The 22,097-nt window shown below is 36.4% G+C and overlaps 2 protein-coding genes across 2 annotated transcripts; both read right to left on the minus strand.

Annotated features, from left to right (window-relative positions):
- Positions 1–47: 47 nt before the first annotated feature.
- LOC311078767 (adhesion G-protein coupled receptor G5-like) lies at positions 48–13,547 on the minus strand. Its single transcript, XM_084107769.1, has 14 exons — positions 13,420–13,547; positions 13,154–13,230; positions 11,741–11,992; positions 11,426–11,600; positions 10,234–10,378; positions 7,787–7,897; positions 7,535–7,657; positions 7,409–7,445; positions 6,054–6,154; positions 5,549–5,664; positions 5,100–5,368; positions 4,783–4,888; positions 4,398–4,678; positions 48–1,071 (listed from the first exon to the last, which is right to left on the minus strand). Exons 1-14 carry the CDS (start codon positions 13,497–13,499, stop codon positions 974–976), a joined length of 1,971 nt encoding a protein of 656 aa, XP_083963895.1. The 5' UTR covers positions 13,500–13,547; the 3' UTR covers positions 48–973.
- A 4,014-nt stretch (positions 13,548–17,561) lies between these two features.
- LOC311080484 (adhesion G-protein coupled receptor G5-like) lies at positions 17,562–21,656 on the minus strand. Its single transcript, XM_084110469.1, has 4 exons — positions 21,580–21,656; positions 18,868–18,982; positions 18,499–18,776; positions 17,562–17,841 (listed from the first exon to the last, which is right to left on the minus strand). Exons 1-4 carry the CDS (start codon positions 21,605–21,607, stop codon positions 17,726–17,728), a joined length of 537 nt encoding a protein of 178 aa, XP_083966595.1. The 5' UTR covers positions 21,608–21,656; the 3' UTR covers positions 17,562–17,725.
- Between the last annotated feature and the right edge of the window lie 441 nt (positions 21,657–22,097).

A 22,097-nucleotide genomic window follows, 5' to 3' on the forward strand; every position in this document is an offset into this window, starting at 1 on the left:
TGTATAACAACACTGTGTCACGGGATAGATGATCATGAGACGAGGATACAGATGCAGAGGAAATTTAATAGTGACAATCAGACAAGGTACAAAAACTCAAAACACAGAGACTCGGACAACGAACCAGCACAAGACTACAAACACAAGGAGGCTAAATAGGGGAACAAACAAAGGAGGGTAACGAGACAGACAGGTGGGACAAATTAACCAATAATCAGATAACAAGATGGGAGGGGCTAGACAATAGACACGAGCACATGGCCCAAAATAACAAAACACCCATGTGCAGCACAAGACAGGACAGGCATGTGACACACTGAAGTGCAAATATATCTCCCACTATTTATAAGTATAAATAGCATTTAACTACTATATATTCTTATTGCAAAGAAAATACTGCTATTTTTACATATATAGTGTAAATAGAATCTATCACTATTTTCACTTAGTGTAAAATATGATATTTTCACAATGCCGCTGCATTTGTTCCATGTTGTATATTGCTTTAAAATAGCATTGTTGTAATGTGTTTTCAATATAGGCTGAAACATTCGTTTTACACTTACAGATTTATTAATAAATTCAGCAACACTAGAACAATTGTTTGGGTTTTTTTTTTGTTTTTTTTTTTACAAATCACAGCTTTTATTACATTTATTAAATATAATGAAGTAGATATAAGATGAGATATGATAGACAATAAATCAAGGTTTTAGTGTGTGTAGTTACAAAGAGGAAACGGCATTTCTTTAATGCGATGAACTGAAATTAGCACAAAGGAAGTACACTTTCAAAACTTGACAAAACTTTCTGAAGGTTGCGATTCTTATTGGCATGTTGTGGTGTTGAGTGTCAATTTTAAATTAGCCAGAGTGCATGTCTGTGGGTCATTGGGTGAAGATCTCTACAGCTGGAACATGTCTTCTTGTTAAATATGGCAGAGGTTTTAATAAGAAAACCGCATGAGAGGTCCTTATTTAGAGATGTCCAGGGTGGATTTAGTCTTGGATTGAGTTGTTTTCGCTCTGTTTTTCCTCGCTGTACCACACATCCACAAAAAGATGTAAAACCCTATAAACAAACAAACTTAAAGTTTCAGTCCATCATTTTTTGACATCCAGAAAAGTTTCCATTCCCCTTTTCTTGAGTCGTCACGTCACATAATTATTCTACTTGTGGTTTAACAGGAAAACAAAACAACCTGTACTTTTGTATTTCACTTCCTCCTAGACTGTGTCGTGACTTTAAAGCAACCCTTGTTCTGACTCTAACTATGCTTTGGTAGCAGAAACAAATAGAGTTTCAGAAAATGACGCATCTTTGTAATCTGACAAATATTTCTTCATTTTCCACCTGCTGTTATCCTCCATCATGGAATTTTTTTCTTTTGCAAGCAGACATGGGTCAATGACATGACTTGAATGCAGCCTTTACTATGATGAGCATGTTTTTAAATTCTGTATTCAAATTTATTTGGGATTTTTTTTTTTTTTTTGGGAGGAAGCATAAAGTCAAAAATATCAGGGTGATACAATAATAATAAGATCAAAATGAAATGAAATGAACAAAAGCCTTAAGTAGTTTGGCATAATGATATATAATACAGTATTTGAAAAACTTACGTCTGCCAAATCAAAGTCATGTGGCGTGATGAACAAAGTCATGTGGTACAACCAACATGCCAAAAAAAAACAAAAAAACAGGAAACACTACGTTCACACTGCAAATAATCAATTCAGATTTATTGCTCAGATCCAATTTTTTTATTGTTTTGTTTGGCTGTTCACATTATTTTTTTAATGTTGCCAATGTCAGATTTGAGTGTGAACAGGTCATGATCCTGAACTGACCCGCATGCGCAAAAGAACAATAACAAAGGGTTTGTCCAAATACCCTCACTTGCGGTCTTGGCCAGTGGAAGAAAGGGCACAAGACTGACCGAGGTTTTAAGAACACCAAATCTCAGTTCCCTTAATGCACAATAAAACCAAAAAACATGATGCATGATGAGATGATGAGGCTTAGCGTATCCCATCATGCATCATGTTCAGGATCGCACGTACCCCAAATTCGTGAGATGTTGAGGAAAACATTCCACTGTAAGTTAGATTAATTAGAGATTACATATAATTTGGTAGTAAAACATAAAGTGTTGCCCATTTTATTGGTGCAGATACAATTTTGGTCACACTTAAGTTTAGGGTCCAATTCTCACTATTAACCACAACTTCTGCCTTAATAAACTCCTAATTACTGCATATTAATAGTTAGTAAGGTAGTTGTTAAGTTTAGGTATTGGGTTAGGGATGTAGAATTTGGTCATACAGAATAAGGCATTAATATTTGCTTTATAAGTACTAATAAACAGCCAATATCCTTATGCATGTTAATAAGCAAATAGTTAATAGTGAGAATTGGACCCTAAACTAAAGTGTTACCATTTGTTTTGTGTGTATTTTGTGCAACATTTGTAACTGTTTTTTATTGCTTAATTTTGGAAGCACCACAATTGCTACATGTGTTGTCTGTTTCATAGGGACTTCTGAACACTAGACATTTAGAAGTTTATTTTAAAATGCCAAGTATTGTAAATTAAAATAAAGCTCTGTAAACTGTAAACTCTTACATTTTTACAAAACTATATGTGTCCCATTGGGTAATCAAAAGTTCTGCACACGCGGTCTTCACATGTTCTTGAATGCTTAGGCCAAATACAGGAAATGTTTAATCTGAGTAGACATGTGGTCAAGTCAAGTGCAAAGATCACAAGTGTGTGTATTTGGACAGGCCCAAAAATGCGGTGCAGCACAGAATTATATAGAAGTAAACACAGAGGTGATAAAGTCATCATTTAGGGGCCCGAACATGATTTTTTTTTTTTTTTTAAAGCAACAGTCAAACATGTCTGTATAGTGTTTTTACATTGAAAAACAATAGAAAGGTTGCGTGTATGTTAATCTAGAGTAACGTAAAAGTCATGTGAATTCTGATGTGACTGTTCAGACTGAGGTCGCACTGCAAAACATCAGACCTGTATCTGATTTAGGACCTCATATGGAAGTGGCCCAAATCAGAATAGAAAAGATCAGATTCCATGTTGTTTGTGCCGTTCACAGACTTCACACTGTAATGAAACCCCCCAGATCTGAGTCACATATGAGCACAAAAAAAAAAAAAAAACACACATTTGGGACACTTTTGCCTGTAGTCTGACAGAGAGGACTCTCGAAAAATGTATCATATTTATAATTAATGAAATTTCTAAAAATAAATTTGATATTGACAGTGTAATTAAGATGTGTACTGTGGTGGATTTTTAATAGATAAAATTGTAAACTGTATATCAAACTAACCATGTCTCTAACATCTAACCTTACTGCCTTTTTCAGGCCTAACATGATAACACTTTGAAACACAATGTACTAAAATGCTCTGTGTTTTTGGATGTTGTATTTTTGCCATACCCCTTTGACTTTGGTTGTGTGAGTGTAAAAATAACAAATGGGTATTGAAACTAGACAGATGACTAAATTTGAACCTTGTGATTAACAATGAAGTAATCATTAAAACAAAGTTTGCTTTACCTAGTAACAGAAGGTCTTTGTTTGTCTACGAAGAACCAATCAAATTCATATAATTTTGCCATACCTTCCTATTCTATAAAAACTGTTGTATTCGTGTTAGCTGGTGGGATTCTCAATGGAATTTGTCTGAGATCCTCCGGCCTTACTTCTTCTTTTAAAAAGCATTTAAAGGACATTTGCTAAGGTCTGTTTGTCGATTATTCCTGCGCAGGAAGAAAGCTAGTTAGGGAAGCAAGTTAGTTAGGTAGACTATTTATTAAGCGTCGATTGGAGACGTTAGGGATCGTCGATTGGAGACGGCCCAGGTATTTATTAAGCGTCGATTGGAGACGGCCCCGGTAGACTTAAGTCAGATGAGATAGGACTTAGTTAGGTTTAGGGAAAAATCTACGACAGTACTTTCACATGTATTCAAGATGTAAGGCAAATATGGGTAACACTTTATTTTACAGTGTCCTTGTTACATATGTTACATGTACTTACCATAGTAATAATAGTAAATTATGCATAATTACATGCAACTAAACCTCAACCAAATTCTAATCCCTAACCCTATAGTAAGTACATGTAGTTGCTTAATATTACCCAGTACTTAAATACATAAATGACACCTTAAAATAAAGTGTGACCCATATATGTTAGGACTTTGTACCTGATGGTTAGACCATATGACATTTTAGAGTCATTAAATTTAACCTAATGGAACCACTACTAAGTGTACTGTAAATTTAACTCGGCATGTGTTTTAAACTACAAGATTTATCGTGGACACTCATATGTACTCTGTCACTCTTGAACCCTAACTAAACATACCTTGCATTGAGTTTAAGATGCAGAACAGGTAGAGTATAACGTAGTTGGTATATCCAGAGGCAAGAAACACCAAACCCCATGTTGTTCCCAGAAGACACATGAGGCCCAGCACTGTGCCCGCGTCCTTCCAGACTGGCATCTTGCCATTCCTGTTGCCCACACGTCGCAGCTTAAAGATCTGTCTGGACACTGTGATTAGGATTCCTAAATTGAACAGGAATATGACGGTGAAGTAGGAAAGGTTCACGGCATACAGGACGGTAGGGTCTTTGATCCAGCAACTGTAATGAAAGAAAGGTTTGCATTTGATGGACTGACGTAGAGTGCAACATAATTTAACTACATTTGCCTGTCTCTAATGCAAATTTAAAATGTGAAGACTTACATTGCATTTGTTTTGTTTGTATCTGATAAAGTCATATCATATCTGCCATAAAGAGGATTAATGTCATAAACCGACAGCATGCCTCCAACAACAATAGCAGGGACTCCTGTCAAGAGAAAAAGATCGTAGGATAAACAATTCCAAGATTCCATTTTATGAATTTTTAGTTTTAAATCATATTATGTTTTAAGTTATTTTTTGAGTTAAAAGTTTGCATTTGAGATTCCAATTTTGCCAATTTTCCTTTAATGCTTGCTGCATGTTTATTAGACATTAGCTGCTATGTTATTTACATTACATTTAGTCTTGATGCTCACCCCATCCGATCAGGGACAACTTGACCACGTAGTGTCTGATGTAAATGTTGAACACTCTGATGAGAAGAAGGTACAGGTGCAAGGCTTCAATAGCCATCCATGTGAAACAAGACAGCAGGCTGTAGTGTATCATCACAGCGATAAACACGCAGAATCCTTCCATTCCCAGCGTGGCAGCCCATTCGCTGAGCATGAAGCTGATGTTGAGGAGAAACAGAGCGCCACTCAGAGACACATGGATGCTGCTGGACACTTCTGCCCTTGCATAACTGAAAACACACACATAGTACATATCGAAAACTATGAGCAAAAATAGATGTAAATTGAGCATTATTGGCTTTGAAGAGTTTATATTCACAATTTTTATAGCAATGTAATTTATGCATGGAATAATGTGAATCAAAGCACAGATTATATATGCATTTATATGAAAACAGAAGGAACAGCACCTGTTGAACATGAACGACAAGACAGTGGAAGCAGAAAAGAACGCAGACAGACCGCAGCCTATGTAGCTGATGTAGGACAGGATTTGCCACTGCTCTTTGGATATCGTCAAGTTAGTCTATTCATAAATAAATAAGAGGTGGAGTGAAATTGAAACCATATCAGCTGATTATTTTAAACTGCTACACTGTAAAAAAATAATAAAAAAAATTATAATAATAATAATAAAAAAAAAAAATACATATATATATATTGTTGGTTTAACATAAAAAATTAAGTTACTTGGTTGCCTTAAAATTTTGAGTTCATTGCAATTAAAACTTTGAGTTAATACAACAAAGGAGATTGGTTTAATAAATAGCCTAGAAATATTGTTATCTGAATCACATTCGTTTTCTAAGTTAATTTGACAAAAGATAAAAAGTTGTGATAACGAATCATGAAAATATTGTTTTTTACAGTGTACTTTTACTAAATAATTTCATTGGTGGATGTCTCAGTACTCACCATAAGCACAGCAAAAGGGGTCATATGGTCACAGGAGCACTCCACAAAATTATCTCCAGTAATATTGGTGAGACAACCATCAGTTTTCCAGGTTTTGTCTCCTATATGACAGTAAACAAAAATCAAATCAACATAAAAGGACATAATATCTCTGTAATATAAGAGCATAAGCACATTTTTCATTGAAGCAATTAGGGCTTGGTGGTATGATGATATATTGTTACCATGGTATAAAATGTCTATCGTTTTTGCTATATCATGTATATCGCGGTATGTAAATATACTGACTGGCACACTGCCAAAGTGCTTGCGCGGAAAGCTGTCTCTCAGAAGATGATCGCAAATTTGGGAGTTATTAAGCACAATAAGCAGTGAAAAAGAACTAGAAGGGATAGTTCATCCAAAAATTACCCCATGATTTACTCACCCTCAAGCCTTCCTAGGTGTATAGGACATTCTTCTTTCAGACGAATACAATCGGAGTTATATTAAAAAATGTCCTGGCTCTTACAAGCTTTAGAATGGCAGTGAATGGCTGTTTCTGTTTTGAAGTCCATAAAAGTGCATCCATCCATGATAAAAGTGCTCCACATGGCTCTGGCGACTTGCGTAGGCCGTCTGCCGGAAGATAGTTATTTTAGTCGATAAAGTTGGATATTTTTCTTACACGAACACATCGCTTCGCTTCAGAAGGCCTTTATTAACCCCCAGATCCGTGTGGAGCACTTTTATCATGGATGGATGCACTTTGATGGACTTCAAAACAGAAACGACCATTCACTGCCATTCTAAAGCTTGGAAGAGCCAGGACATTTTTTAATATAACTCCGATTGTATTCGTCTGAAAGAAGAATGTCATATACACCTAGGATGACTTGACGGTGAGTGAATCATGGGGTAATGTTCATTTTTGGGTGAATTATCACTTCAATGCGGTGCGAAATCTGTAATTCAGTTCTCTTTCACGTCTTACTGCGCTTGAATGGTCAAATACATGCACAATTATGTCAAAATACCCATCATGTGGAGTATTCATGTAAACACAGATGGTTGTGTCTCAAGTGAAAGTAAACAGTTGGATGAAACCAGATCAGTATATTGGATCCATGCTTTTGGTCTTAAGGTGACAGCAGCCTAATATACTGTACCTACTGCCCTTTTTGTTATATTGTATTTATCCTATTGTTTGCAATTTGCTTCTTCTTCTTTTTAATAACAGAAATGAGATAAAAGAACACAAAAAAATATATTGTGATATATACATGTATCGTTATCATGAATTAAAATGTATCATTTCCTGAAATAAGAATTTGGTCACATCGCCCACCCCCAGAAGCAATTAACCATTACTGTACCTTTTTCATCATAGAACTGACAGGACAGGTTGTGTTCCTTTAAATATAAATATAAAACAGGAACAAATCATTATTAGGACATTTTGAGGCAATTTGAGAATATTCAGAATTTCAAGTTACACTTACATGATTATAGGTGAGATTAATTTTGAACTTAATTGTAAATGGGTCAGTCAATGCGTCAGTGTCAGGTCCAGGGAATTCAATCCGTATGATTTTCGAGGTAACAATTTTATTTTCCAGTTTAAGCTGTAAAAAAAGACAATAATTTGATTTATAAATTTAAGCTTACTGTAAACTTTAGAATCTGTGTGACATGCAACAGTGTTCTTATCGCATGACACTCGGCACAACGTTAAAAGGGGGTTTGATTTGAACCTTGAAGTGCTGATCGGCATCGTAGGTAACTATACCAATTTGGTTTTCCGATTGGTTTTGGAAAGGATTCACCGGGATCATAATCTCTGCCACATCATCATTATTCAATACCTTAAAAGGAAAAAAGACATCAGGTCTCTTTAATAATTATCTAAATTAAAGAATTACATTCTTACAGTATATATGCTATACATTTTCTACATTGTTTAGAAGTGTAAAAAATGAAGCTTTCATAAATAGCGAAATGACAGAAAATTTATTTTAAGGTTTCACACTAGGGTCATGCAAGACTAGTCGGATATTCGATCTGCAATAATGAATCTAAAATAAAATTACTACTCAGATTTCGCTAAATGATCCTTTGCTGTCCGTAAATGCAGTGCATTCATGATTAATCCTTTGCACACAAACTAAACACAGTTATAACTAAACGCATCGGGTGGTGCTGTGGAGCGAACATGGAATAAAGTTCATTGTATTTGATAAAACAATCGAGTGGTGCAGGAATTGCATCAGTTAGCGAGTTGGCATTTTAGATCTTCCGGTTCCATAGTCCTGAAGTCAATGGGTTTTTTAAAATGGGGCTTTTGTTAAATGGCTGAAATAAGGTCTGTGGTGAACACAAGCTCAAGACACTTTCACATTTTATTCTACAACATAAAATAAATCAGTATATTATATTTTTTGAAGCTGTTACATGTCTTAAAAAAGGCAGTTGCTTACAAGTGGCTAAATGTGACTACAGATGCTGTTGAGGAGATTAAACGTCATCACGCTGAAAAGGTAAACTCAGTCCGCTTTTACAGCATCTTTATGCTAATAATATGCTAAACTCAAACGTTCTGGGAAATTATTATTTTTTGATTAAAAACTGAAAGAGTTGTTGGAAGCTTGTGATGGTGATGCTGAAGTCATGTGACCGTGGTGTAGTTCCTTTATAGCCATAGACAGTAAAATAAATGGACACAGCGTTAGACCCCATAGACTTCAACGGAGAAAAGTGAAGCAAATTAGAAGCACTCACTTCCTGATGGATGAGCGTACTGCGCAGACTCAAACTGAGCTTGATGACGTATATGTGACGTGAGCAACCTGTCTATCTTCTAGTAGCTGTGCCAAGAGAAATCTGAATCATTCCCTTCCGAAACTTGCAGAGACGGAGAGTGTGAGTAGGAGGTGTCCATGAGCTAGGAGCAGGAGCAACTTTATGACTCTCTATGGGCTTCTCCCTTTACTTTATCAGACTTTATGCCTCCACGTCCCCCCGATTGACTGCGAGCTTCTCCTCCTGTCTATATGGTAATTTCCAGAGAGTCGCGTGGTTATGACGCAATCGTTAGCCTATTTTTACAAAAACTGTTTCTACGGGGCCATAATGTAAGATACAAGGTAATGGAGCCTTTTATACATTTTCGTGTTTCTTTAGAAATAAACAATGGACAAACAGAGTCTTTAAAGAAGAACTCCGGTCAATTTTAACATTGAGCTCATTTTTTTGTAAATTTGGAGTGCTGTCAGTACAGAGAACAACGACAAAATTGCGATTGTCGAGTTCACGCGCGTGATCATAGGTAACTAAACATATGCGCGTGAACTCGACAATCGACTACTGTGGACTTTGACCGAAAACAGGATGTAAATACAGGTATGAGCGCTGGCTGAATTAACATCACTTTTATTCATATCTTTCACATCTACTGCAGTCAGATTCACCCGTGTTCACTCTGAAGGAATCATCTAACATGGCTGTGCACTTGTAATGACACATCAAGGATGTTAAGAGGCTAAAAGCAGGTTTAAAACTTGCCCCATTGAAGTCAACAGGGTGCAAATTTTAAAAAGAGGATAACATGGTGTAGGCAACACCGATTTTTGTCGTCGTTCTCTGTACTGACAGCACTCCAAATTTACAAAAAAGTGACGCCAAAATGAATGGGAGTCAATGGAATGCTAACAGCAGGTGATGGCTTGTTAGCCAATGGCGGCCCCGGGGGTGGTACGCTTCTCAGATGCTGGATTGCCCCCCTGTTTATAGCCTACCTTTAGCTTTTTACTTCTGGCTGTTAGCTAAGTAGATTTTTAGATTGTTACTGCTGTTAGGCTTCAAAATTCATAAAAGTTGTATTCATCTGTGATAATTGCATTGATGGACAAAACGTGTAAGTATCATAAACTTGGTTTTAGCAAGAATCCAAAAAGCCTAAGGGAAAATCCTATTGGGTTTTGTCGAGGGAACCAGTGAGATGCTAACCGTCGTTTCACTCTGCAGCTATTGTTTTTGGCTAGTACATTCATATTTTTGTGCGATTTTTATACGCATTTAAAAAAAATCCTCATGGACAAAAATGAAGAGGTGCTGCAGAAATAACTTTCAGCGGTTTAGCAGTTTTATAGAGTTATATCAGCAAGGACCTTTGGTGTTTATGGGGCAGGTATAGGCTACTTACATCTGGAGCTTTGATTTGTAAAGAACCGTCTGTCATGCTTAAATTCATCTTAACCACAGTCAGGGAAAGATCCTCATCATAGTAGGTCTTGGATTGCACAGGAACACTCATATTTATAACACCATGTATGGCTTTCTTCTCCACTCTGCACAAAGGTGTGATAAACATAAAACCAGGTCTAAAACAGTGTTTCCAACCTTTCTCTTGGAGACCCCTACAACAACACACATTTTGGATTTCCCCCAAAAATCACACCTGATTGTTACTTTATGATCTGAATGGAGTGTCAGATAAAGGTGTACTGAAGGTGAAGTTCTTTTTTGTTCTTCAATTAGGGGTAAAAATAAGTTTGCGTTTTCCTCTCAATAACAAAATACACACAACAAAAATGAGGGCGGCGAGAAAACAGCAGTTAAGAAAGCATCTGATCATAGCGATGTGGATGTTTGAACCAGCTCTGTAATTCCAGCATGTACTTACAACAGAGTTAGGGTTAAAATTAGGGTTTGGTTTAGGGTTAGTTGCATGAAATTATGCATAATTTATAGTTATTTCTACAGTAATTACATCTAACATGGAAGAATGGCACTATAAAATAAAGTGTTACCGTTTTTTGTAACAATGTAAAAGTCTTTAGTGGCACTTTTATTAAATATAATGCATTAAATGTATGTTTAATGGAAGGGAGAAATGTAGGATGAAAAGAATAAACGTCATATATACTATCATATAGCACTTTATACATTAGATTAATTTAAAGCAGCAGCTTTTCAGCTTTTACAGCCTTTTCGTTTCTACTATGAAGCGCCTCTGTACTAGTGTGTTCATGTTTTTACTCACGGACGTCTGACCTCGACAGACTGAACTGAAGAAATGAACCGAAGAAGATTTCCATGGAAAAGAAGGCGGAGCCTCATAGCCACACCCACCTATGACGTAATCGACACGGACCAATGGTAGTTCGAAGGTGTTTAACTTTTCTGGAAAGTTTGTTCGAAACTAAATTAACTTAGTTTTGGCCTGATTTTGTTTGAAATTACGTCACACTAGTTCTTCGATTTCACTTTAAGTATATCGGGGCCAGGCATCCAAAATCTGTACTGTTGAGGGCCTCCAGGAATAGGGGTTGGAAACACAACAAACTTAAGGATTGTACTAAAGGATTTTAAAATCTTAATAAGGTTTTATTTACCTAATGTAGGTATTCACAATAGTTTCATTTAAGATCACATCTTGGCACATTTTTTTAATATTGAGAATGTTTCTCAAGTCTTTTGGGATATTCATTTGCTGATCTTTCTCGGTCAAGAGGTTACTTATTTCCTCAGGCAAGCAATCCACCACAGTACACAGTGTTGAAGTGTTTACTGTAATAGAGGGAAGGAATAATTAATGTCCTGAGTAAACAGTAACACCATGTTATCATACTCAATGCACATTTCTCATAATGCTGTTGTGGTACTGGTTAAAAGCAATGGAAGAATGGAAGAAAAGAAGTCTTACTTACATATTCTGAATTCAAATCGATGGTTATTCTGAACTATCTCTGCACATATGTCAAATTTTTGTGTTGCGTCAAAGCTTTGGTTTCCAAAGAAATCGACAAAGGAGCACTCAATATAACATGTATTGTTTGTTGTTGAATTACAAAGTAATTCTTTTGCAGTGTCACGAACAGTAATGTTTGGTCCAGATTCCAATGAGATTCTTATGTCCAATGTCCGTGTGTTATTTGTCAGTGTTGTCAGTGTTAGATGTCCTAAAGAGATAATACAAATTACACAGTGAAATGTAAATCTTTAAAAGACTTTATCATCTCTATTGTAGGGAAGACTGGGGCTAGTTGTCATCTCAGTGACTATAAAATGTAGTGCTTTCTCTACAGTGGTTTTGTATGTTGATTTCAAGTACCTTGTTCAACTTAATGATTTTATAAATTCTATTCTCGATACTAAAATTACAGTAAATTACTATCATTAAAAAGTTTGGGGTCAGTATATGAGTTTATAATGGTTTTAAAAAAAAAAAAGTATCTTCTGCTCACCAAGGTTGTGTTAATTGGAGCATAAATACAGTAAAACAGTAATATTGTGAAATATTATTATAATTTAAAATAACTGTTTTCTAGGCGAATATATTATAAAATGTAATTTATTCCTGTGATGCAAAGCTGAAATTTCAGCATCTTTAGTGTCACATGATCCTTCAGAAATCATTCTAATATGCTTTAAACAAGCAAACAATAAGATCATATTTTTGAGAAGTGTCAACTACATAATAAAGGTAGATTTTAACTCAACCGTTTGTGTTCAGTTACATTGTCAGGACAAGAGTATCGCTCATACATGTCAGAAAAGGACGAATCGTCACACATCGTTTTATAGGTTGCAAATTTTATAAAATATTTATATTTCCAGTGGCCTATAAATTACATTTTTGGGTTCGATTTTTGCTCTTATAATTCGTATTAATATTTGAATTTTGTTAAAAACCCTACAATAAACTATTAATTGCAGGTTCTGTAAAGGTTCTCAGGTAGAAATTACATTAGTTTTTTCTGTAGTATTTCCTTAACCACAGAATGTTTTTTATCAGTGAAGTCAAAATGCTGAGGGCAAGCTTCAGTCTCATATACAATAAATGTCATCCTGTACTTTATAAAGTTATATATATTTATGGAAATCTTATGCAAATATTTTCTGTTCGTATTAATAATTTGCTTATTGGAATCTAAAAACCTCAAATTATAACGAACAAGAAATTTAAACAAAGAAAGTATTTCTCATCCCAGGAAGAGGGATTCCACCATTTATTACCTATTTGTGCTTTAGCAATCAGTTGTAGATAAACTGGCAATGGAAATCAATTTAATTTACTTAAAATTAATTATTACAAGTATGTAAGTGTTTTCAATAGTTACCGTTTTTATAATTACATTCTTCAGCATCCAGGCCATAGATCATGATCAGAAGTAAAAGGAGTGTCATATCTTCACCTCTGTGGGACATATTACATCTCCGGGAGTTCAGAATACAGACATGGAAATTACAATATATATACATCATACATCATCATAAATTAGCTGCTTAACAACATTAATCTCTTCACATCTATTTACATCTCTTAAAATGGCTTAATTATAAAAACGCTCTCTAAAATGAGCCTAAAAGCGTTTGATTTACATACCTTTTGAGTTTTCTCAGTTGGTGGAAGTGTTGACAGCTCTGTACGGTCAGGTCAGAATTCACAGACTGAGAGTTGATCATCAGCCACACTCAAATGTTGTGGCTTCAGATGCATCCAATGAGATCTACAGACAGCAGAGCACAATGACAAGCCTTGTCATAACTTTTTATATATGACGATCATTTTTTCCTGTCAGACTGTCTGAGCTTACCATCAGTGACAACAGCCTCTGTTAACGTCATCATGACAGAAAATTGTGGAACATTTCAGCATTCATCATAAATGATTTATCCATGCACATCATTACTTTATATAAGTTCATATTCCTCGTAATGTTTAATCAAAATAACTTCTCTTCCTCTTGCAGCGACATGTCTTCTCTGACGATGTGTTTACTGGTGTGAAGGCAACCTGTCACTCACATGAGATCCAAATCGATCCAGATCCAAATCGACCATCCAAATTGATTCCCAAAGACAAAATCAAGTACAGAACTTCATTTATTTTTCTTGTTTGAGAAGCCATTTCACTCAGATGTTTGGATTTAAATAGGCCACAACTTAAGAGTCTATGATTGGATCATTATCGCAGTGATCATTATGTTTCTATCATGTTATAGTATGTTTGGCAACAGTTCTTCTGACCCTAACTGATGGAGTGTGTAGCTTTTCATTTCTTAAACAACCATGTATGAAGACACATCATGGCCATATTCCAGGATGACAATGTCAAGATTCATCAGGCTGAAACTGTGAAAGAATGGTTGGGTGGAGCATGAAGAATCATTTTCACACATGAATCGGCTCATGAAAGTACAGAGCTTAAACTCATAGAAAGTCTTTGGGATGTGCTGGAGGAGACTTTACAGAGTGCTGGACTCTTGCATTGACAATACAAGATCTTTCGCAAAAACTGATGCACCTCTTGATGGAGCTTGAGATGTTACACACTTATTAAAAATAAAAACACTGTCCAGCACAGGGACTTTCCACTGCTTTCGCTTCTCTGGATGTTTGTTTGTGTTTTCACCAGACCGGCTCTCAGTCTGTGCATTACTGTGAATTATAAGTGAGAACTGTTCCTTTCCTTTAATAGTGGAGTGGGGAGGGGAGGGACTTAGGCTCTCTATTGGCTGAGGCGCTTCAGACCTGTCAGTTATTGGCTGAGGCGCTTCAGACCTGTCTGTTATTGACCGAGGCGCTTCAGACCTGCCAATAACTGACAGATCTGAAGCGCCTCGGCCAATAACTGACAGGTCTGAAGCGCCTCGGCCAATAACTGACAGGTCTGAAGCGCCTCGGCCAATAACAGACAGGTCTGAAGCGCCTCGGCCAATAACAGACAGGTCTGAAGCGCCTCGGCCAATAACTGACAGGTCTGAAGCGCCTCGGCCAATAACTGACAGGTCTGAAGCGCCTCGGCCAATAACAGACAGGTCTGAAGCGCCTCGGCCAATAACTGGCAGGTCTGAAGTGCCTCAGCCAATAGAGAGCCTAAGTCCCTCCCCTTCCGGTTGACCACCATGGGACCTTACTTCGGAAAAATATTGTATGGTAGTCAATGGCGCGAGACAACAAATATTTTGATTAATTACACATATGATGTTTGTCAATTTAAAATATACATCAAGAAGAAAGAAATATACTACAAGTCAAGAAAGTCGCAGTTTGATGTAAAACTGTTGAGGTATAAGACTGTGAAAATACGTAATTACAGAGACTACAAACCCAAAAGGCGAACGTGTGAAGTCATACCTTTTCTCTCAATGAATGAAGCTAACTTTACTGAAGCTAACGTCTGTCTGTTTCTATAGTCTTACGTTATAATCGTAACGTTACGCCGTCATGCCTGAGTGTTTTGTACCAGACTGCACACACACAAGCAACGGATCTTATGACGTACATAGTGCGAGACGACAGATGTAGTTCATTGAGTGATTTTCACATAAAACTAAATGTTACTCTTCTGTTTTATGAAAAACTGCGACTTTCTTGACTTTCATAATTATCTTTTAAATTGACAAACATCATATGTGTAATTCAGGGCACAGTTCAGACGGAATAAAAATATAAGTTGTCTCTCGCCATTGACTACCATACATATTTTTTCCGAAGTAAGGTCCCATGAGCCGGAAGCGGAGGGGAGGGACTTAGGCTCTCTATACCTGACAGGTCTGAAGCGCCTCAGCCAATAACTGACAAGAATCAGTTCATTCCAATAATTCCAGGAATCTTTTTAAATTTTATTTGAGTACAAATTATGTCTTTTTTTTTTTTTAATCTGTAGGGCCTTTATTTTGGTAATTATTTGTGATCACTCAACTTTGGTAAATGTGTTTAAGGCATAGGCCTATTCTCAAATTAAGTTTGCTGCTTGTACTTGTGGGGTGACATGGCTGATGATATGGCTGATATGGATGATGATATGGCTGATGATATGGCTGATAATATGGATGATATGGCTGATTATATGAATGATATGGCTAAAAAGGGTTGTACCGTCTACTTGCCACTGGGCCAAGTGATATGATGATCTGCAACATAATTACAGAAAAATAATATAGTTTGCATTGTAACGGCTTTAATAAGGAAATACACCATCTTTCTCATGACTGTTTCCATGTTGGTGTTTTGGCATTTAAATATATGACAGGGCTGTTCATTTTCCTGATATGCAAATGTTTGGAACTAAAGCCTTTAAATGGGTATACTGGCACAGTAGCTATAATGCTTTAATTTGTTTTCAACATCAATCTACTCTCCATTCCCCATAATATGGTGTGGAGTGTATTAAAACAAAAAATAATTAAAAGCTGTTAAAATGTACTGTCAGTATTTTTGCATTGCTAATGGACTCAACAATCCCACACATGGACTTTTTAGACTTGTAGTTTTATTGCTAAATGTGAATGAAAAAGAGCATTTACATTTTTTTTTTATTACAAATCATTGTTTTTAAATGAAACGGTCAATGAAATATGCAGTTGCAATAAATGTACAGTATAAGAAAAAATAAATTACCTTAATTTACTATGATCAATACAAAGGAAACCCTCGCCACCCACATCCATAAAATAAATAGAGAAACTTCTCTAAAGTGCAAGAATAATTTCTTCAAGAAAAAGTGAAAAGTAATTTCTTGTTTGCTGTTTTAAAAAGCATAGTTCCCAACCCCTGATTTCTTTCTTCTTAGACACTTTTTGCTATTGAGATGACTGGGAAAAAGTGTCCTATTTTAACCTGAATTCACCCCTATATATATATATATATATATATATATATATATATATATATATATATATATAAAATCGCCTCATATACTCTCATTCTATACAATTGTACAAACGCTAACATTGACAATTTCACACAATATCAATATGATAAAATACTCTATATAACTATAAAACTATAACTATAAAAGGTAAAATAAAGAGATAAAAACACAATTCAAGGGGTCATGAAATGAGAAATCATATTTGTCTTGATCTTTTGACATATAAGAGGTCTTTGTACCATTGAAACATCCTGCAAGTTTCAGAGCTTAAAACGTCATCCGCTCCTTTTGATATTGGGGGATCTGTGATGTCACATGGGCAAATACATTTGCATATGACTTTCTCCAGAGCAAGACATCGACGAATAGTTATACATCTGTTATACACATAATAGGCCCCGCCCACAGCCTTCAAAACTTACAGTCTCTCACTTCAGCCAATACGGATCAGTGATTTTGATGACATCACTCTGCACTCAAGCTTCTGGTCAGATTTTGCTGCCTGTCTGTTTTGTGCTCAAAACCTGGATATTGGATAGGGGGCGCAAAAAAGGTTGAGGACCACTGGCCTTACTGATTGAGCAAGTGAATGAATGAGAAGGCTCAGAGCCACACCCACTTAATACGCAATTATACATATTATTATTCATTCTTTGATTTCATTTGAAGTATATTGGGGCCTTCCCAGCACATTATGGGTATTCTCTAACAATTGAGTGTACACCTGTGGTGCATTTTGGGATTAAATGAGCGTACTCGATAATGTCCACTATGGTTTCAAACACCAAATGGTTATCCCATTGACATAATTCACTGTACAAGGGTGTAGAGGAGATTTCAGACACAGACAGAGTGTGGGATTTGTGTGCCTCTAGTGGCACCAAATGTATTTAAAAAAAGAAAGAAAGAGAGATCACTTTTAAAAATGGGTTCCAAAAAACTCTGTGGCATGTAGCCTTAAAAAACTCATGCTATTTTATTGAGATTAGACATTTTGGTTGTAGAATTGCATTTGGTAAATGTTAGGCATTGGCTATTCCTTCTGTTTCTCAATGGTGAAGGTGTCCACAGTGGATAAAGACTTGGTATGAGCTGCTTTCTGTTTGTTTGGCCTCATTGTCAGACACATCCACAGAAAGATAGAAGCCCCTGCCAAAAAATAAAGATGAAGGCAACTGTATTATTAGAAAACATTTACATTTTACAACAATCAGGCACATCTCTTTTTTACCTCCTCTATGGTTCTATAGCTATATTTCCATCCAAAGTTGCGAATTTAACCTATGCACAAAATTGGAATATCGCATAAAACATTTGTGAATAAAGCACCGTTTCCATTTCATGTGTTCAAGAGAACAAAATCGTCACTTCCTGGGAAACTGGCGCAAAATATCTGTAATAAAAATGGAAGTCGCTGCAATTCGGGAAGCCACTGTGCCTCTTATCATATGTAAATGACTCGCGCCTCAAAAAAGTTATTGTGCATTCGGATGCTGGTGTTTGGGAACGCAATGCGATTGGTCCACTGTTTAGTCCAGTTATCCAATCACATCCTCTGTTGAGGCAAAGTCACTTGAGTTTTTTTTTGTTGCGCATCAAGGGATTTCTTCAGTAAATGTGTTTCCATCATAGTTTATGCTTCTTTATGGATAAAACATTTTATGAGTGCATATGTTTTTTTATGCTCATTTTTAGAATTTATGCACATCTTGGTCTTTCTTTCCAGCTTTTTCAATGCAATATTCCAAAAATCACATTAACATATTGGTGGATGGAAACATAGCTTATGATTAAGAGTAAACCTACCTTGCATTGTATTTGAAATGCAGAACAGGTAGAGTATAATGTAGTTGTTATATCCAGAGCTAAGAAACACCAAACCCCATGTTGTTCCCAGCAGACACATGAGGCCCAGCACTGTTCCCGCATCCTTCACTGGTATCATATGCTTCTTTTTCTCCACTTGCTTTAGCTTAAAGATCTGTCTAGACACTTTGAGTAGAACTACTAAGTTGAACAGGAATATGACGGTGAAGTAGGAAAGGTTCACGCCATACAGGACGAGATGCTCTTTGATCCAGCAACTGTACAGCATACAATAAACAATGCTAAAGTTAAAAAAGAGCTTAAAGCAAGCTAAAAATGAAAAGATTAAGTTATAAAGCGAGTACTTACACTGCATTTGTTGCATTTGTTGCATTTGAATTTTTTAATGTCACAGTGCTAGTGCCATAAAGAGGATGCATGATTTGAATTGTCAGCAAACTTCCAACAACAGCTGCAGGGATTCCTGTCAAGAGGAAAAGATTGCAGGTTTGCATAAACCGCTAAGAATAGTCTTACAAGTTAGACATATATTTTTTTTTTAAATATTGTTCATAACTTTTTGAAATCAGTTACATAAAAACGTAGATTGGCCTAATATTATATTGAAAAGTAAGAATGACTGCCCCTTGACTAACTGATAGTGGGTCATACATACAAGATCTTAAGACACTGTCTTAACACAATGGCTATGATTATACAACTGACTGTCTCTAGTTTTTTGTGCTTACTTTGTTCTACTTAACCTGTTAACAGTCATAAACCTTACTAACCTTAACAAACTGTATGCCATTGGAAAGCTTTTGATAGACATACATTTGTGACGAGTACACATCACAAGACAAGTTCAAACCATTATTATAAGATAATGATGCACATGTAAAAATCATGCAAAGATCAGTAGAAACCTATTTAGAAACCAGTAGGAATAAATTTTTAATTTTGTTTCTAAAATAAATTTAAATCTAAAGAAACACTACATAAAGAAAGATGTGAACCAAAGAAGGTCTCAAACCATATAGGAAAATAGGCGTGTCCTTATATGGAACGCTAATGGAGCTTGGAGGTCATCTAGTGGAAAAGTTTGGTACTTGCACCCAATCAAAATCTTTTTGTGAGGCTGCTCACTGCAAAGCCAGTGGGTGGAGCTTGACATCCAGCTCGTCCTCTCTAGGTGAAATGGGTGGAGCTTGAAGGTCACACCCTAAACCTAAACATAACTAGGTCAAGCTCCACCCATTACAACCAGAGAGGGGGAGCTGGATGTCATTTAGCTATTGCAGAGATATGCTAAAATTTGGAACACAACTTGAAAAAATACAGTTATATAAAAGTAAAAAAAATGTAGTGCAGTACATATTACAATTTCATAAACTTATCTATAACTTTTTTTCTAATTCGCTTTTATAATTTTTTCAGGTCGACAACAATGTGGAAGTGTCTTCTTTAAGAACAGACCAAACTTAAGTGCTCCAAAGCTTTCAAGGTCTACGGCAATGTTAGTTAGAAATTTCCTTATCAGGTCTATTAGGTTAAAGTATGGATAACTTGACATCAAAAACTGAGCATATTTACATTTGTAGCACATATTCCTGGTTTTAAAGTTATTCCTATATTAATCTTAATCTTTCATCAAATAAATATTTTAATGTTTATTAGAATGTCTGCTTAGACTGCTGCCCCCGCGACCCGGCCCCGGATAAGCGGAAGAAGATGGATGGATGGATGTTTATTATAATGTAATACAATTCTCTGTCTCTTAAATGACATTTCTACACTCTGAAAAATGATGGGTTGTTTCAACCCACGTTTTAAATATGGACAAATCCAACCGTTGGTTTACATTTTTACATTGTAATTTTAAACCCAATACTAGGATTTGTCTGTATTTGACCCAGAGATGGGTTGAAACAACCCAGCATTTTTTAGAGTATATTCATCTGTTGTCACAAATCCCTTTTTCTATCCTTTTCTTCCAACCACCTCCGCTTGTCACGGTTTGGGTTTTGTTTCTTGTCATTGTCATGTTTCTGTGTCTTGTCATGTGATTCCCTGTTTGTCATGTGACCCTGCCATGTTTCTTGTCATTGGTTAATCGTCTGATCATTGTTCACAGGTGTTCCTTGTCTTGTAATTAGTCTATGTATTTAAGCCCTCATGTTTGCCCTGTGTCCTTGTCGAGTATTGTTCTATGTCCCAGATCCAGTTTCAGTTTCTTGTTTTCTAGTCTTGGTTTTGTGTTCCTGTTTTAGAGTTTTCCATGCCTGGTCATGCGACATGCTTTGTGTTTGTTTTATGTTTGATAATTAAATTTGCATTTGGGTCCTCATCTCAACTTGCCTCCAGTGTATTCATTACACCGCTATTCTCATAAGCCGCATTTCCACGGAAATTACCTGGAACGATTTGTCCCAGGAACTTATTTTCCAGGAACATTTTCCCCAGACCTGTTGCTGTCTGTGTTTCCACCGCGGTCTAAAGTACCGTGAAGATTAGGCAAATTAGTCCGGTGGTGATGTAGGACTGCGCACTACTTTACAGTTCCCGTAGATTTCATCCTCTGAATTTAAGCTTAATAAAGCCTGAACCTCATTGTCGGTCCATCAGTCGTATTTTTTAAACTCCATTGTTGATTCGAATAGCAAACAACTGTTACTTCACACACCGCAACAAATGGTGGTAAGAAAATAGTGGTTGAAATAAAATGCTGCAGGAAGTCAACTAATCAAAATGCGACATCAGTCAGCATGTTCAGCGCCCAAGTCCCACCCCTGAAAGTTCCTGATCTTTGAAAAAGTACTACCTTGCAAGCAGGGACTTTCGGGGGGGCAATATTTTCCCGGAACTTCATTTAGACCCTGATCCCTGCGGTGGAAACGCGGCTATAGGTAACACCCCGGTGGACGAAATCAAGTCCTACACCTTTTCCCATCAAATACGCTATTTCATTCTGAAATACTGTATCCTATATTACGAAAGTAAAATGGGTTGTGAACACTTACTGACGTTAAAATGGTCTTATGAGACTTTGGCTGCTGTGTTTTTGTATGTTGTTATACTCACCCCATCCGATCAGGGACAACTTGGTCATGTAGTGCTTGATGTAAATGTTGAACACTCTGATGAGAAGAAGGTACAGGTGCAAGGCTTCAACAGCCATCCATGTGAAACAACACAGCAGGCTGTAGTGTATCATCACAGCGATAAACACGCAGAATCCTTCCATTCCCAGTGTGGCAGCCCATTCGCTGAGCATGAAGCTGATGTTGAGGAGAAACAGAGCGCCACTCAGAGACACATGGATGCTGCTGGACACTTCTGCCCTTGCGTTCCTGAGAAACACGTGCACTACAGGTCAAAAATGTGGTATAATTATGTTACATTGTTTTACAAGTAACATAAGTCATGTACAAGTCTCTTATGCTCATCAAGGCTGAAAAGTTTGAGGTAAGTAAACAAAAATACTTTTGTTCAGCAAGGATGCATTAAATTAATCAAAAGTGACAGTAAGGACATCCATAATAAAATCCATAATATTATATATATATTTATATATTTTAAATAAATGTTGTTCAGTCGGA

The sequence above is a fragment of the Abramis brama genome (assembly GCF_963993115.1).
Source record: "Abramis brama genome assembly, chromosome: 3".
Taxonomy (NCBI): Eukaryota; Metazoa; Chordata; class Actinopteri; order Cypriniformes; family Leuciscidae; genus Abramis; species Abramis brama.